The 18,071-nt window shown below is 51.9% G+C and overlaps 1 protein-coding gene across 2 annotated transcripts; it reads right to left on the reverse strand.

Annotated features, from left to right (window-relative positions):
• Positions 1–7: 7 nt before the first annotated feature.
• On the reverse strand, positions 8–17,711 carry ADCK2 (aarF domain containing kinase 2). Of its 2 annotated transcripts, XM_038559393.1 has the most exons (8): positions 16,556–17,707; positions 14,730–14,876; positions 12,114–12,242; positions 11,012–11,107; positions 7,986–8,237; positions 5,791–5,919; positions 4,694–4,747; positions 8–449 (listed from the first exon to the last, which is right to left on the reverse strand). In XM_038559393.1, exons 1-8 carry the CDS (start codon positions 17,489–17,491, stop codon positions 309–311), a joined length of 1,884 nt encoding a protein of 627 aa, XP_038415321.1. In that variant the 5' UTR covers positions 17,492–17,707; the 3' UTR covers positions 8–308. The 2 variants fall into 2 exon arrangements, with proteins under 2 accessions (XP_038415321.1, XP_038415322.1); XM_038559394.1 differs by lacking the exon at positions 7,986–8,237 and having other exon boundaries at positions 16,556–17,711.
• Positions 17,712–18,071: the final 360 nt, after the last annotated feature.

The following is an 18,071-nucleotide window of genomic DNA, read 5'->3' on the forward strand; positions in this document are numbered from 1 at the left end:
AGAGAAAAACGAGAAAACAAAATAATAAGTTTATTTGTCCTCCTCCACAGAACATTTCCTCTGAAATAGTCTCCCCGACACCAGGTCTAGCTTCCACAAGTGAATGGATAGAGGACTTTTCCCTCCCTTTACTTCCCCAAATAACCCAAAGCTTTTCAAACAGATGCCTGAAACCAAGTCAGAGTGAAAAATATTGGTATGTCTTCCATGCATCCCAATTTTAACAATGTTCAAGCTGCCACAGCAGAGGCTGTCGGGATTGGCCTTCAGTTCTGAGATGAACACCCGCTGCATGCCCACTGCTGCAGTCAGCGGGAGAGACCTGGTCCTTTCAGAAGGAAGGGCTTTGCTGCCTCCAGGATGTCCAGTTTGGGGTCCAGTGAGCGGCCAAGCCCCTCCAACACCATGATGGCAAACACAATGGAGGCAAAGTTGCTCTCTAGCTTTACCTGAAACAGAAAAACAGAAAAACAGTTATCCATATAACTGTCCACTCAGGCCTACTGGGATTTCTACCGTCTACCTAACACTCTTTCCCCTACCCCATCATTTTCCCCTCCATCTCATCTACTCACCCAACCTCCCATTTACTAGAAATATGAACAGAAAGTCTGAGGGATGCCACATGTACTTCTCTAAGGGAGGGTATGTGTGTGCCTGTGCCTGTGTTTGAATGACTTAAAAATAAAACACACTGGGCAGCCCCGGTGGCCCAGTGGTTTAGTGCCGCCTTCAGCCCAGGGTGTGATCCTGGAGATCCGGGATCGAGTCTCATGTCGGGCTCCCTGCATGGAGCCTGCTTCTCCCTCTGTCTGTGTCTCTGCCTCTCTCTCTCTCTCTCTTTCTGTGTTTCTTATGAATAAGTAAATAAAATCTTTTTAAAAAAATAATACACTGAATATTCCATGGCTTTACCACAAACTAAATCTACACAAAAGTCATTCTTTAAGATCTGCAGTAGGCTTTCTGAGACCACACACAAGAGGCTTCTGCTCAAACATAGCAGAGCTTCTTCCCCTTTGGAGCCAGGTTAATAGTAATAGCAATTTAAGTGAATTACTCCACTAATCCTCCAAAGTACTATTATCCTTGTTGTAGAGAAAGGAAGCTCAGGCACAGGGTGGTCAAGTGACTTGCTCAAGGCCACTGTGTAAGGTAGAGTAGAGCCAGGATTTAAACCTAGAAGAACAAAAATCTGTTTCTCAAGTGGACAGAAAAGTCAGGAAATTGAAGGCTGACTTGGGGGATATAATCTTTGTTAAAAGTAAAGGGTGTGTGTCTCAGTTAAGCCCTGAAAGTAGTCTGGGGAGTCAGATGGTGCTTTAACATCGCCAAGAATGCTTTCATTTGGAAGCTGTGTGGTGAATTCTTCAGTATTTATTGTATTCTTTCTACCTCTATGTTTCTGGCAAATATTTTATTAAAAAATTAAGTGCCACATGAATAGACATTTCTCCACAGAAGACATCCAAGTGGCTAACAAGTATATGAGTAGATGCTGAACATCACCAATCATTAGAAAAATGCAACCAAAACCATATAAGATACCACCTCACACCCATTAGGGATGGCCATGATCAAAAAACAGAATAACAAGTGTTGGTGAGGCTGTGGAAAACTGAATCCTTGGGCAGCCCAGGTGGCTCAGCAGTTTAGCACCGCCTTCAACCCAGGGCATGATCCTCTGCCTGTGTCTGTGTCTCTCATGAATAAATAAATAAAATCTTAAGAAAAGAAAGAAAACTGGATCCTCTGTATACTGGTGGTGGGAACGAACGTAAAGTCATGTGTGGGAAAGTGGTATTGTGCTTCCTCAAAAATGAAAAAAAATACCATCTGATTTCACAGTCCCACCTAAGGGTAAATATACAAAAGAACTGAAAGTAGGACCTCAAAGAAATATTTGCACATCCATGTTCACTGCAGCATCATTATTCCTAAGAGCCTAGTGGACCCAGCCCAAATGTCCACTGATGGATGAACAAATAGAGAAAATATGGTATATACCAAAATGGAATATTACTCAGTCTTGAAAAAGAAATCCTATGACATGCTATAATATGGATGAACCCCGAGGGCAGTGTGTTGAGTGAAATTAGCCAGTCACAAAAGGGCAAATACTGCACAATTCCACTTATATGAGATAACTATTCCCAAATCATGGAAACAGAAAGTGGAATATGGTGGTTGCCAGGGGCTGAGAGGAGGGGGAAATTAATTGGGAGCTGTTCAATGGATATAGTTTCCGTTTTCCAATTTGAGAAAGTTCTAGAGATTTGTTACACAACAACATGAATATGGTTGACAGTGCAGAACTATCCACTGGAAATGGTTAGGGTATATTTCATATGTGTATTTTTAACTATAATTAAACATTTTTAAGCTTTGAGGTTTTTTTTTTAATTAAACACTTAGGGACACCTAGGTGGCTCAGTGGTTGAGCATCTGCTTCCCAGCGGGAAGCCTGCTTCTCCCTCTGCCTGTGTCTCTGCCTCTCTCTGTGTGTCTCTCATGAATAAATAAAATCTTTAAAATAAATAAATAAAAATTAAATACTTAGAGAAGAACCTAGAATGCAGTACTTGTACTAGACACTCTCTGCCCTTCCATCCTGGGAATGGTAGCCCTAACAGCAAACATCTCAGGAGCTTTAGCCCACTGTGTCCCATGCAGGGGGTATGGAAGGCCATCTCTCCAGGCAGAACACAGGAGGCAGGAGGACGAAGCAATGAGAGTCGGGCTCTGTGGTCAGACTGCCGGCAGCAGGGTCCTGGCACTGCCACAGGCCATGTGGCCGTGGGTCTGTTGCCAGGCCTCTTGGCATAGGTGCCTGGCCTTGAGGAATGTTGAGTGGTCTAAGTGGGATACTGAAAACATTTCGCTGACACAGCGAAATGAGGTGCTACAGGGTGCAGAGGCCACGCTCCCCGGACACTGCCCTGACCGCCCAGCCGGTCCTTGCGGTGGCCCAGTGGGCTCAGGCATTAGCAGATCAGGGTTGCGGACTGTGAGCCTCGGAGACCTGCTCCACAATGTGTGCACCTGAGCCCCCAGGAGTCTATGTTCATTCCTGCTCCTCTCCAGCCCAACTCCCTAGCAAAGATTAAAGCTTTGCCCAATCCCACGATGATATTTAAGTTGTTTTTTAAACAGAACTTGTCAAGAATTCTGGAAAGCATAAAGCTTTTCCCCAAAACCTCACCAACAGAGCCAACTCTATAGAGTCCAAGACGGATGCAGACAGTGGCTCTGCCCACGCAAAGCCGACGGATGGGACGTGGGGAGTCACCTAACCTTTCCATGCGTGTCTCGTGCTCTGCCCATGAGGCCCAAGGAGGCCACCCTGTGTCATGGCACCGTCTGTAAGACGAAGGCGCTAGGCCAGACAACTTTCTGACTCTCAGTTGTGTTAACGATCCTCGTCAAATAGCTGCCTTTCCCATGGTGTGTTTCATTATCCAGATTGCAGAACTCAAGAAAAACAATGGGAAAGGCCATCCTCAAAGGAGAACCTTCCCGTCGCTGCCCTCAACACCTGACACCCCTGGCTGGCAGCTTGACTCTGAAGACTGGCCCAAGACCACACTCCATCACATGGCAATGAAGCCCAAGGGAAAGGCCAAAGTGAAGAGCCGTGAAGCCCCCTCCCGCCTTGGAGCCAGGGCAGGCAGCGAAGGCCAGGACAGCCCTGCTGGGGCCTCCAAACACACCGGGACAAGAAGCACCTCCTCCTGGGCCGCCTCTGGCCCCAGGAAAGAACTAAGTATGACTTCCATGAAGACTAAGCATCATTAGGGACGTCTGGATGGCTCCATGGTTGAGCATCTGGCTTTAGCTCAGGTCATGATCCCGGGGTCCCGGGGATTTCAAGGTCATGAGTTCAAGCCCCACACTGGGTGCAGAGCTTACTTCATGAACTAATCAATTATTAATGAGTACATTTTATAAATAGTGTGAGAGAGTGAACAAACAGGTACCCTCAGACATGGTGGGAGGGTGTACAAACGGATGCCCCTCTGTGGGATGGCCATTGAGAAGGGATTACTGTTAAGGACACTCCTAGACATAAACAGCTGAGTGGTCCTTAAAATCAAAACAGTTCAGCCAGCGCCAGCACCTTGAGCCCTATCAATAAGCAGGTACAAAGATTAAATCCCAACATCTAGACAAAGGGATGTTGGAGGTTAAAAAAAAGGTCAAGAACACCAGACCCATAAATAAATAAAATCTTTAAAAATGAAAATAAAAAATAAAGGGATGCCTGGGTGGCTCAGTGGTTGAACATCTACCTTTGGCTCAGGGCGTGATCCCGGGGTCCCAGGATCGAGTCCCACATCGGGCTTCCTGCAGGGAGTCTGCTTCTCCCTCTGCCTATGTCTCTGCCTCTCTGTGTGTCCCTCATGAATGAATAAATAAAATCTTAAAAAAAAAAAAAAAGAGCGAGAGAGACTAAGTAGTAGAATGCTGGACGGACAGACTCTCAGACTGGCCCTGGTGAGGAAGAGATCCCCCCACGACTGTGTCAGGACACGGAAGCACCACTCCTCACACAAACAGACTGGGACGAAAATGTTTGCAAGCCTGAGATCCCGTGTAGAAGTACCTCTCTGCGCCCGGTGGCCGCCTACCCGCTTCCCAGATGCCGCCCCACCCGCCTGGCCCAGCAGAGGCTCCGCTCCACCAGGGGCCTCACCTTGTGAGTCATCAGTAACTTAAAGACATTCGACAGGAGGCTGGCAACTTGAAGCTGGAAAACAGAAGAAAACCGACTGCAGAGCCCCCTCAACCGCCCCCCTCCCTCCCAGGCCTCCAGGCCGGCCTGGCCTACTGCCCACACCCACCCTCCCCCAACATACACTCACATCCACACTCTCCACCACCATACCATCGCCACACACACACACACACACACACACACACACACACACACACACACGCTGTCAGGAAAGGGGGCTGTCAGACAAATTCCAGAAAGGACCGCATACACAAAAGCGCGACTCCCATCGCACAAGTGAGTTCAGAGACCCCTGCCGGAGTCAAGCCTCGAGGCTTGTCTACTCCCAGTCCACACAGCAATCACATCTGAATCCATCGGATGGGGAGGGCGGGGTGCCAGCTGCCGCTCCTCACTACCAGGGGGCTATTCCTCTTTCTGACTCACTCCTGCTAGTGTAGACCATGAACTCGTTGAGAAAACAAGTTAGCACTGTGTCTAAAACACAAAGAAGGGGATCCCTGGGTGGCTCAGCGGTTTAGCGCCTGCCTTCGACCCAGCGTGTGATCCTGGAGACCTGGGATCAAGTCCCACATCATGCTCCCTGCATGGAGCCTGTCTCTCTCTCTCTCATGAATAAATAAATAAATAAAATCTTTAAAAAAATAAAACACAAAGCTGGCTTTGGCTCAGGTGTAAATAAAGGACATGGACATTAGCTGTGTCCTTTGGCTGCTCAGGGGCCTTAATCCTCCCTCCCTCCATGCTCAGTTGAGCTCCAGATACAGGTGAAGCAGCAGAATGGCTACACCCCAGACAGAGAGGGGCTCTGGCACTATAAATGTCACTGCCCCGGCAGCCACCCAGGAGAACCAGGCCCAGGAGCCAGGGATTCCAGGGAGGTGCCTCACACCTGGAAGATGCCGGCAGAGGAAAGGTTTGCTCTTTATCTGCCTTAAAACTCAACCCCCCTCGAGACCTCTCCCCGTCAAGAGGTCTCCCTTCGACTGTCACTCTGTCCAAGGGCCAGGGCAGTGGACACCCCGCAGCCTCTGCCCCTCGAGCGGCCTGCTCACCTTTTCCAGGGTGATGGTGTCCTTCCTGGCCTGGGTCACCAGCGTGGCCATCTCAGCCTTGAAGCCCTCCACGTCCCTGCACTCGCTGGCCCGGGCATGATGCAGGATGAGCTCAGCCACTCTCTGGCCCTACAAGATGTGAGAGAAAGGAACTTGGTAGAGTCAAGAAGCCCAAAACCTAGACGCTCTGCCTGGATTTCTTCGTATCCTAGTTGCTTCCACCCAAGTTTTCTACCATCCTGCATTTGACCACCCGTCCTTGCTTAATTGTCCCCCTCCAGAACAGCTGGAGCCTTTCAAAAGGACTTTCAAAGTCTCTGTTGGGGGATCCCTGGGTGGCGCAGCAGTTTGGCGCCTGCCTTTGGCCCAGGGCATGATCCTGGAGACCCAGGATTGAATCCCACATCGGGCTCCCAATGCATGGAGCCTGCTTCTCCCTTTGCCTGTGTCTCTGCCTCTCTCTCTCTCTCTCTCTCTCTCTCTCTGTGACTATCATAAAAAAAAAAAAAAAAAAAAAAAAAAAAAGTTTCTGTTGGTGGATGGGAGCCTACCTGTGCTAATGCACCAGGACAAAGAGCTGTGCTCATCTTCACCTTAAACGGCCACACAGGGCATGGTGGCAAAGCTGGTGTCCTGCCGCACATGCTCCACGAGGCACTGCTGACCAGCCTGTCCCCAGAGTCACCAGGACCTGCCACTGGACTGGACCAGCCACTCTCCTTGTGGGCTCTTTCTGGCTGAGATGACCCAGTTTCTGTGCCCCTACCCTCCAACCCTTCCCCCCAGGGTGCCCTCTGACCAGATCCTCCCAATGCCCCCAAACACCCAAGCAGTCCCTGCCAGAGCCTTTCACCTCCTGCAGCGCCACCCCAGAAGCCAAGCTCTTTCTCTCTGGCTGTGACCTTCCTTCACCCAACCCTGCACAGGGGAACATCCCCCCACCCTCCACTGCGCCTCCGTGTTTAACCTCAGCTCACAGGACACTTTCATACTGTCTCAGGCTCAAGCCTTTGGTTTGTCCCCTCAGAAGGCTCCCAGATAAACAAGGGCTCCCCTGAATTCTGCCTTTATTTTTATTTTTTATTTTTTGAATTCTGCCTTTAAAAAAAAAAAAAAAAAGTTCTCCCCTTGCCAGGGTCTTTCTTGCTGGAAATTTCCACACCGGTTGGTGAGAGGGTTTCTTCATTGTCACTCTAGATATAGTACTTTAAGTTGACCTGGTACAGATTGGGCTCCACCCCTTTCCGTAAGTAGTAATTCCTAACCACTTGAGCCCCTCGTAGCCACAGGGTCAGGAGTTAAAAACCACTCCACAGGGACACCTGAGTGGCTCAGCGGTTGGGCGTCTGCCTTTGGCTCAGGGCATGATCCTGTGGTCCCAGGATCGAGTCCTACATCGGGCTCCCTGGGAGGAGCCTGCTTCTCCTTCTGCCTGTGTCTCTGCCTCTCTCTCTGTGTCTCTCATGAATAAATAAATATAATCTTAAAAAAATAAAAATAAGGCAGCCTGGGTGGCTTAGGAGTTTAACACCGCCTTCAGCCCAGGGCATGATCCTGGAGACCTGGGATCAGGTCCCATGTCGGGTTCCCTGCGTGGAGCCTGCTTCTCCCTCTGCCTGTGTGTCTGCCTCTCTCTTTCTCTGTGTGTCTCTCATGATTAAATAATTAAAATCTTTAAAAATAAAAAAAAGTAAAAATAAAAACAACCAAAAAACCCACTCCAGATTCCAAGGGATCTTCCCATACTTGGAGAGGAAGTCCTCTGGGCTGCTGCTTCTCATTAGCCTGCTGTCTTGCAGCAAATGGCACGGGCCAGGCCAGCCATTATCTAGACAAGAAACTAGTGTTCCCAGTGTCCACCCATATACCTACTGGTGAGGGAAGAGAAGCTACAAGTAGGAAACAGCATTTAGGGTAGAGCCATTTCCTCCCCTAGTCCCAAACCATGAGCTGCTCAGAACAGGTGTCACACATGGGCATCTCGGCACCTTCTGACTGAGGATGCCCTGGGTGGCTTCATTTCCTCTCCCCACCTCCTTCCCAATCCTTCCCCTCTCACTCCACCCCACTCGTGTCCATCAGGAGCACCCATGGCAAACATGGGCACTTACAAGGCTGACAAGGGCCGAGGAGCCCCATGGTTTCCAAGGGCCTAAAAGATCATCCCCAACTCCTGCAGGCCCAGCGGGTCTCACCTGCCCCATTGCCACAGCCAAGAAAACGGCCCGGAAGTTGCTCAGGTCAGTGGCCTGCAGCTCAGCCACGATGCCGGCATCCAGCAGCACCAGGCGCAGTGGGCAGCGGGCAGGTGCCATGGTTGCCACCAGCGTGTCACAGACATCCATCTGCTGCAGCTGTGCCTCCTGACTCCTGGAAAGACCGTCAGCACCCTGGACCAGGATGTTCCCAGGGTGGAGGTCTGCATGGACGAAGTTGTCCACAAATATCTGGAAGGAGAACAGTGCTATTCAAGGCAGAGTCAACCCTCGCCAGGCCATCGCCACCACCAGGCCATACGCAAAAAAACTTCCAAGGTGACAGTAAGTTCCCAGTGATTGAGTACTATGGCAGAGAGGTGCACATTTCATAAAGCCTCACTGCTTATGTGAGCCACTCAGAATTTGTACTGGGACAGGCCAGGTTAACATTTTTAAGAGAAAAGTTAATTTCGAAGTAAAGAACATTTTTAAACGATTATAAGGGAACATGAAAAATCGAAGGCCAAACCGCATTTCAAAGGACTTACTTTTTTTAAAGATTTTATTTATTTTAGAGCGAAAGAGAGTGAGAGAGTGTGAGTAGGGGGAGAAACACAGGGGGTGGGAGAGAGTCAAGCAGACTCTGTGCTGAGTATGGAGCCTATTGTGGGGCCTGATCTCACAACCCTGAGACCATGACCTGAGCCAAAACCAAGAGTTAGATGCTTAACCAACTGAGCCACCCAAGTGCCCCACAAAGGACTTATTTTTATTCTGTGATTTGAGCAATTAATATTCTAATTAAGAATAATTATCTACAGGGCAGCCCAGGTGGCTCAGCGGTTTAAGCGCCTGCCTTCAGCCCAGAGCGTGATCCTGGAGTCCCGTGATCGAGTCCCACGTGGGGCTCCCTGCATGGAGCCTGCTTCTGCCTCTGCCTGTGTCTCTGCCTCTCTCTCTCTCTGTGTCTCTCATGAATAAATAAATAAAATCTTAAAGAAAGCACCAGCAGTCCTTCTAAAGGGGAAGGAGAAGAGCCCCAGGGGTAAGGCAGAGAGCTGCTGGAACGGAGGCTCGCTGGGGACTCCTCCTACTGGTGCAGGCCGCAGACCAGGCCAGAGGGACCCTCCTGGTCCAGGTTCTGGCTCCGAAGGAGGTAAGAGAGGCTGCTGCTCTGGTGAAAATGCTGACAACTAGAGAAGTCAGGGCTGGCACACCCGCAGGATGTGGGTACGCAAGGCTGGCTGACCGCTGGCTCCAGGGCCAAACATCCTGGCACGTGGCTGTGTGCCCCCTCATCCGTGATCCTGTGAGCTGGAAACCGTCATCATCTCCTCAGTCCTGGATGCTGCTTCTCCACTAGCTGCCCTGGCTGCAGTCTCCTCTCTGGCCCAGGGTGCCCTCGGAGCCCTGGGGCTGGGGACAAAATCTTTTCCCCACTGAATTCCCACTGTACTGACCAAGTGAACACCCAGCTCTCCTCAGACAATCCCACTGCTCCAGGAGCCCCTACTCTCACCTCTGCCCCACTCTGGCCACCAGCCTCGGCCCCCACAGCTCCATGTCAGTCACGTGGGTTCTTTCCTCCCACTCTTACCACACACCCGGTTCCTTCTTACCCAGATTTTGCACACTCATGCTCTCTCCTGCCTACAATGTGCCATCCATCCCCACACAACCTCCCTATCTTCTTTCTTTACGCCTACACGGGAGCTGCTATCAATGCTGGGTTGCTACTATTACCACCAGTGATGATAGCGAAAGCTAACACTGCCAAGAGTTCACTATGTCCTTTTTTTTTTATTTAAAGTTTCTTTTTTTTTAAGATTTTATTTATTTATTCATGAGAGACAAAGAAGAGAGAGAGGCAGAGACACAGGCAGAGGGATAAGCAGGCTCCATGCAGGGAGCCTGATGTGGGACTCGATCCCGGGACTCCAGGATCACGCCTGGGCTGAAGGCAGCGCTAAACCACTGAGCCATCCGGGCTGCCCCTTTTTTTTTTTTTTAAGATTTTATTTATTTATTCATGAGAGACACAGAGAGAGAGAGAGAGAGACAGAGAGACAGAGAGACAGAGACACAGGCAGAGGGAGAAGCATGGGACTCGATCCCAGGACTCCAAGACCATGCCCTGGGCTGAAGGCAGCACTAAACCGCTGAGTCACCCAGGGATCCCCTCACTATGTCCTTTTACGAGTGTCATTTTCATTGCTCACTACCGCAAATCTAACACTTAATAGAGTGCCTGGCACAGAACAGGTACTCAATAAACACTGCTGAATGAATGAATCAAGTACCACTGAACATGCGATATCTTTGGCTCTTTGTCTAAACTTTGGGCAACGTGGGCACGGCCTGAGTCTTGCCCCCCACTCTTCCCACAGCACCTGGCACAGTGACAGAGGGCATGCCACCAAGACAGGGTTTAACAGAAAGCTACAGAATGAAGGGGCGTTTTGGTAGGTTTGGCTATTTCTGGAGCAGAATCTCTTTTCTTTTAAGATTTTACTTATTTATTCTTGAGAGACATAGAGAGAGAATGGCAGAGACCTAGGCAGAGGGAGAAGCAGACTCCTCAAGGAGAGCCCAATGCGAGACTCGATCCCGGATCCCAGGATCACGACTTCAGCCAAAGGCAGACACTCAGGGACGCCTGGGTGGCTCAGTGGTTGAGCACCTGCCTTTGGCCCAGGGCGTGATCCTGGAGTCCTGGGATCCAGTCCCACGTCGGGCTCCCTGCATGGATCCTGCTTCTCCCTCTGTTGTGTCTCTGCTTTTCTCTCTCTTTCTCTCTGTGTCTCTCATGAATAAATAAATAAAATCTTAAAACAAAACAAAACAAAAAAACAAAGGCAGACACTGAGCCACCCAGGCGTCCCTGCACCAGATTCTCAACGTGGTGGCTGGCTGCTTTGCTTACCCTCCCACCCATGGCAGCTGACCAGCATCTCTGCATCTCCCCACATGCAAATTCAACCACACACGGGGCCAGAGCACCCTCTCCAAGCCCATGAGCTCACCATCTTCAGGAGCATGTTGATCCCCAGCCGGGCAATCTTCTTCTTCAAGTCAACAGGAATCCCCGCCTGCTGGTAACTGGACACAGGCACACTTTCCTTTAAGGAAGGTTAGGGAAGAGACAGCTTTACCCCGGGTGGCCGGCCCAATGCTCTGCTCCTCATCCCCCCGTGACACACTGGTGCTGCCTTCCCATCCCTACTCTTCCCAAAGAGGTTTTCCTTCCTTATAATCCCTGTGAATCTGTCACCCACAAGTTACTTTTAACCTATTTGCTTCTCCCTTCTGTAACACTTCTCGAATGAAAACAAGTCCTATAGGTTTATTACAGAGGAAACCTGTGCCTCTGCCACCCACAGGTAAGAGATGTTCTAACGTCATGAGAGAAAATGGGAGCAGGCCCCAGGAGAGCTAGTTTCTGATCAAGAATCAGCCAACAAGGACACGAATGAGCTCTGTGACCTCAAACAGGAAAATGGAAAGGAAAAAAAGGGGAGAAAAAGGAGAAAGAGGAAAGTAAGTAAACATTTCGTACAGGTCAGTTATTAGGCAGAGCGCCCATTGCAATAGATCTTGTTATTCCTCAGCAGCAAATAGAAGAACTAAAGCCCAGAGAGTTTAGATAACTTGCTCAAGGTCACCGCCAGTAACGTTGGGTCATTCATGTCACTTCCCTGGATCTCACATTACCAGTTTTATAAGAGGCCGGACCAGGCAACAGCTAAGGCCAGTGATGTGACACCAACACTTGTCAGACACTTTCTCTGTGCAAACTCTACTGAAGGCATTTTTCCATCCAATGTCACTGACTCCTGGGACAACCCTGTGAGACAGGGACAGGCGCCCGCTGTTGTACATGAGGGAACTGAAGTCGCCAGCAAGTAAAATGGAAAGACTTCCAAGTCCAGGAAGTCTGAGGCCACATCCAGGCTGCTGGGCACCTCCCTACACTACCTGCCCACCTGGAGTCATATCCCAACTCCCCTCCACTGTATAGACAGTAATCCCATGCTCCCCTGGCTCTTGTCTTTTCAGATGGAAGCCTTCAGGTGCAGATGGCCCAGCTGTGAGCGAAGGGCACGGCCGGAGGAAGCCCTCACTCACCTCGTACGTTTCCACCAAGACATCCCTGGTGACAAAGGGACGCAGAGGGGTGGGGAATTTGACGGAATTCACATTCAGGAAGTTGCACTGGAAGTGTTCTAGATTCCGAGCTTCATAACGCAGGTCGATCTAGAGGGATGTGGGGAGAAAGGATGCCGGGTAATGATGGGGGCCCAGGGATGGCAGCATCGGGACTGCCATGTCCACGCGCCTTCCCCCCGCCTCCCTGCAGAAGGCCTCAGGAGACCCGGGCGAGGTGCTGCCTAAGTCAACTCCTGGAAGCTACAGCTGCAGACCCCCTGGTGGCACCTGGGCCGAGCTGCCTCCCCCTATTCCCTCTCCACTCACCCCCACTCCGGCCCAGGGGCTTTGCTCCAGTGCTCTGCAGTGGCCCCTGCCCTCTAAACCCACCAAGCCCTCTGCTTGCCAGACTCAAGGGACCACTCCCGTCTTTATCCTAATGACCTCTGGTACTGGTGCCATGGAGAACCCCTTCTTCCCCAACAGCTCTTCTCCCAGCACCTGCCATTCACTTCCCCCCATGATCCTCCCCTGCCTCCAACCACTCCGTCTTGGTCTGGTCTCTGGGCCTTCCTCCTGTGTGCCCCACTCGTGCTGATGCTGCTGGCCTTCGCCAGCCTGCGCTTCCCCCCCATGCCCTCCTGTCCTCAGCTAGCATCTCCTCATCATAGGACCTCGTGAAAGAACCATGGCCAGACCCCGCTACCAGCTCCACACTTCTCTTCAAGCTGTCACTTCACAGCAGCCCAGAGCCCCCTAAACTCCGAGTCTAAACAGAATGCACCCCGCCCCCAACCCTTGCAGCCAGTGCCCTGGGAGTCACTGCAGATTACTTCTTGTCTCTTGGCCTCCACACTGGACCACCAGGGCTGCAGCCTCCCCACTCTCAGATCCTTTCCCCACTCCACCCCACTGGACTCCCACGGTGACTCACCACCAGTCCCCCGGACCCTCCCAGAGGCACCTGACTGGGGCTCCCTGACCCCCATCTTCCCTCTAAGCCATCTGCTGGTGCCCCCCTACTACCTGCAGCATGAAGTCTAAATTCATGGGGGTGACATCCACGGTGGCTCTCTCTCAGATCCATCTCTTGTGCCTCCCGTATCTTCCATGGCCCAGAACTCTAGCTTCACCCAGTCTGCATAGTGCTGAACATCCCAGCCTGCCCGACCCTCCCCCTGTCCTTGGCCTTCCTTATTCCCTCTGATGGGAATGTTTTTCCCCTACTTGGTCCAACACCACACACCTTCCAAGACTCAGCGTGAGCTTGGGGAGCCTTGGCCCTCAGGATAGATGACCTCTTCCTGTCTTGGGCCCCAGCTGAACCCAACTGAACCTGCAGAGACTCCTCCAGGAGTATCTCCAGGATACACTGCAAATGTTTACGCGTCAGTCCCCCTCTGCCCACTACACCTTCCTTATGGATGAGAAAATCTCGTTCATCACCCCATGATGTCTATCAGACTTCTAGAAGGGGAATTGAAGCTCAGATGGGTAGGACTTGAGTAATGCAGAGATGGTTGTGGGAATAGAATCTCTTATCTCACTTTTAATCCTTTGTTATCGAAACATTACTGAATAGCATCCAGCAAAACTTTCTAAACATTAAAATGCATCTCTGGGACCTAAAACCTTACATCAGAGGACATAAATGAGAACTTAGCACATTGCTTCTGAAAGACAGCCAATTTCTGCCTGTCCCAATACAGTGTAATTTCTGCACAGTAAGCCATCGGGGTTTGTCTTCTTGGAGCTGTGACTGGCCCAAGTGTGCTCACCAAGTCTGGCTACTTCGACAAGTGTTCCAAGGGTCCTGGACAGGGAGGAGGTCCTTGTCTACTCAAAAGCCCTGGAAATGGGGATCCCTGGGTGGCTCAGCGGTTTAGTGCCTGCCTTCAGCCCAGGGCATGATCCTGGGGACGTAGGATCGAGTCCCACATTGGGCTCCCTGCATGGAGCCTGCTTCTCCCTCTGCCTGTGTCTCTGCCTCTCTCTCATGAATAAATAAAATCTTAAAAAAAAAAAAAAAAAAAAAGCCCTGGAAACGAAGCAAAGGCACAGTGTGCAACTTCGCTAATTCTCCTGACTCTGGAGTTGGGCGGCTCCTGCGTGTGGCACAGGTAATGCTGCAGGCCCCAGCACAGTCTCAGCACTTCCCTGCCAGGTACTAAGGAAGGCAATTTCCCAAGCACACCTGCAGTTACATTGAGCCCAGAGCCTGTAGGTTAAGCTCTGGCCTGTAGATTAAGAAGGCTCGAGATCTCTTAGGAGATTGTCCACAGTCTCCTCCCCAAGCCACACTGACCCTAGATGACACATGTTGAAGATTTCAGTGCCTAACTTGGGAGGAAACTGGGTCCCTGAATCACTATGGAGTAGAGCTCCCTCCCTCTTCTTTGGATCACCTGCAGGGAACTTTGATATAAGCAAGAAACAACCTGATGGCATTCAGCCTCTGAGATCACCTAACCCTGACTACCATGCCACACTAGCCACGACCTACTAGGAAACTACTCCTTGGTCCGGCATTTGCTAAACAGCTAACAGCAAGAACTATGTAAGACACAGTTTGCAACTGAAGGAAGAGGACTTTACCTGATGGACCATGAGCTTCTCAAACTCCTCCACAATCTCAGGCAAGCTAAGCCACTTGATTCCTGGCAAAAGCGCAAGGACTCGGCTGCCCATCTTCATCAGCAGCAGGTCCATCTGCACCTGGGACAGCAAGCCGGGGTGCAGCACCTGCCAGGAGGAGGCACAGTGAGACAGGGAGCGATCAGGAGGGCACGTTCACCCCGACAGGACTGCCGCCCAAGCCAGCTCCTCAGCAGAACAGAATGCTCTGCTCCTGCTCCCTCATTGCTGAGGAAATGCCAGGGCCAGCGTCTCTGCGCTGCACTTAGCTTTGCTGGGAAGAAGTGGGCTTTTCCTTTCAAATACAGAGTTTAGGGCAGCCCGGGTGGCTCAGCGGTTTAGCACCGCCTTCAGCCCAGGGCGTGATCCTGGAGACCCAGGATCGAGTCCCATGTCCGGCTCCCGGCATGGAGCCTGCTTCTCCTGCCTGTGTCTCCCATGAATAAATAAATAAATCCTTAAAAAAAAAATACAGTGAGTTTAGGTCAGTGGTTCCCAAACACTAGCGTGCATCAAAGTGACCATCGAGTGCCTGGTGAAGATGTGGTCGGCCAGGCCTCCACCAAGACCTATTGAATCACTGATTGTGGGGTTGGAAACAGGAATCTGCATTTCACTGAACACCCCAGGTAACTGAGTCAGGTAATCCAAAGCCTGAGTCAGAGAAGGATCTAGAGTCACAGCATCCCAGCAAGGATGCACTGAGGTGGGATGGAAAGAGTCTGCTTTCAAATGCTTTTTCCTCCTACAACTCATTCTCAGTCTGAAACTGGCCAAGCTACTCAACTTCTCAGCCTCCTCTTCCACTTTTTAAAACATGGAGATAGGGGTGCCTGGGGGGCTCGACCAGTTAAGGGTCTGCCTTCAGCTCAAATCATGATCTTGGGGTCCTGGGATCCAGCCCCTCATCGGGCTCCCTGCTCTATGGGGAGCCTACTTCTCCCTCTCCCTTTACCCCTCCACACCCCTCAAGCTCTCTCTCTCTCTCAAATAAATAAAATCTAAAAACAAGAGCAACAAAAAAATCCCATGAAGATAATAGTCCTTGCCCCGCGCATCCTTTCAGGAATATAAATAAATAAAAATAGGGCAGCCCAGGTGGCTCAGCGGATTAGCACCACCTTTGGTCCAGGGCTTGATCCTGGAGACCTGGGATCGAGTCCCACGTAGGGCTCCCTGCACGGAGCCTGCTTCTCCCTCTGCCTGTGTCTCTGCCTCTCTCTGTGTGGGTCTCTCATGAATAAATAAATATTTAAAATAAATAAAAATAAATAGACACAAGTTAAGCAAATGCCTACCTCAAAGGCAGCTAGTACAGACTAAATGCACCTACCATGACTGGTACACAGCTGGCATTTACTCCTTTTGCCTTCCACAGAGCAGAGGATATTTTGGTCCAGTGTTCCCCAAACACGCCTGATCATGGGAATCACTTGAAGCATTTATAAAAACGCAGGCCTCAGGCTCCTCCCTTGCAAAGTATGATTCAGTAGGTGTGAACTGAGGGTTGTTTCCGAGGTATGAGAGAGCATCAGAGGTACCTGCTTCAGGGGTCATGGGATCATGCTGAATGGGGAGGGACAAGTGTGGAGATAAAAATGATGGAGCCCATGGGGATCCCTGGGTGGCTCAGCGGTTTGGTGCCCGCCTTTGGCCCAGGCTGCAATTCTGGAGTCCCAGGTGAAGTGGAGTGATCTGCAAATGGGGGTTCCTGAGCGGAGACAGCGCTGTGGGGTCAGTGACATTCTAGAGACAGGAAGGGCCAGCTGAGACATCAGAGCACTTACCTTCACTGCCACGGGGATGAGGTGATCTGGCTTAGGTTGGTCGGCAGGCACTGAAGCCTGAGACATGACTGCATTTGATCCAAGTGGGTCAGATTTAGGAAGGAGCAGCCTTTCTAGAAGTGACTGGTCGGCAAGACTTCCTTGAAACCTCCACCCCTTCCCCAGGTGTCCGAAGAGCTCCCCCAGCCTCCCGACTGCCCCAGCTTCTGAAGAAGGCTGCAGGCAGGAGGCCTTCGCAAGTCTCTGGACGCTGTCATCCTCCAGGAAGGCAGGATTGGCACGCGCTTTATACACCTGGGCCACACAGCCCGAACCCACAGGCTCCTTCTTCTCAAAGTGGAGGACCCTCCCCCAATCCTCCCCAAATGCCTGGCGCAGGAAGTGCTCGGTGTGAGTCCAAGAGTGTGGGGTCACCCGGACGTGCAGCTTGGAGAACTGGGCACAGAAGGCCTCAGAGAAGAGATCACGCCGGGTGCTGGCCCACTGGCCCAGTTTGATGTATGTTGGGCCTGAGGTCTCGGTGGCTTTCAGAAGCAGGTAGAGCCAGAGGCCGGAGACGCTGGGAGCCAGGTAGGTGAGGGGGTAGAAGAGAAGGAGCGGGAAAAATTTCATCAAGAGAGCCCCAGCCCGGAGCCACATACGAAGGTGCAGAAAGAGGCATCCCAGCCGCCCCTCTTGGGAGACGCTGTGCAGTGGCCCATTTTCGGCCAGGTCACTCCAGTCAACTCTTCGATGGCGCCCGCCCTCAGGGGCCCCTTCACCCGTGTCCCCAGAGGCTGAGATGAGTTTGGGTAAAGTGCCAAGCAGAAGCCAACAGAGTCTGGTATTACGGGAGCTCCCAGATGATCTTAAAAGGCCGAGTTCTTTTCTGAGCTCAAAACCCCTTAGGTGCGACAAGCAGACCCTGATGGACAAGCGCCAGGGAGTCACCATCATCTCCCAGGGGTCTCCGGCCTAGGCTGCCTGCTCTCGTCTTAATGGGCACCCATCTACGTTCACCCGTCAGGCAAGGCTGACCCGAGTCGAAGGCCACTGATGAGGATGCCACACCTGCGGTCGTAGCCGAATCCGGCCGCGTTCAGACCCTGCGCACTGGCTCCGACCCAGCGTGCAGGCTCCGACCCCGCGTGCAGGCTCCGACCCGCGTTCAGGCTCCGACCCAGCGTGCTGGCTCCGACCCGCGTGCAGCTTCCGACCCGCGTGCAGCTTCCGACCCGCGTGCTGGCTCCGACCTGCGTGCAGCCTCCGACCCGCGTGCAGGCTCCGACCCGCGTGCAGCCTCCGACCCCGCGTGCAGGCTCCGACCCCGCGTGCAGGCTCCGACCCGCGTGCAGCCTCCGACCCCGCGTGCAGGCTCCGACCCGCGTGCAGCCTCCGACCCCGCGTGCAGGCTCCGACCCGCGTGCAGCCTCCGCGCAGTCGGCTCCCAGTCCTGCCCTGCAGGGCGCGCCCCCGAGGCCGCGCAGCCCGCCCTGCGTCCCGGGTCCACACCCCACTCCCTCCGGGCACCTCGCCC

The sequence above is a fragment of the Canis lupus genome, chromosome 16 (genome assembly GCF_011100685.1).
Source record: "Canis lupus familiaris isolate Mischka breed German Shepherd chromosome 16, alternate assembly UU_Cfam_GSD_1.0, whole genome shotgun sequence".
Classification (NCBI taxonomy): domain Eukaryota; kingdom Metazoa; phylum Chordata; class Mammalia; order Carnivora; family Canidae; genus Canis; species Canis lupus.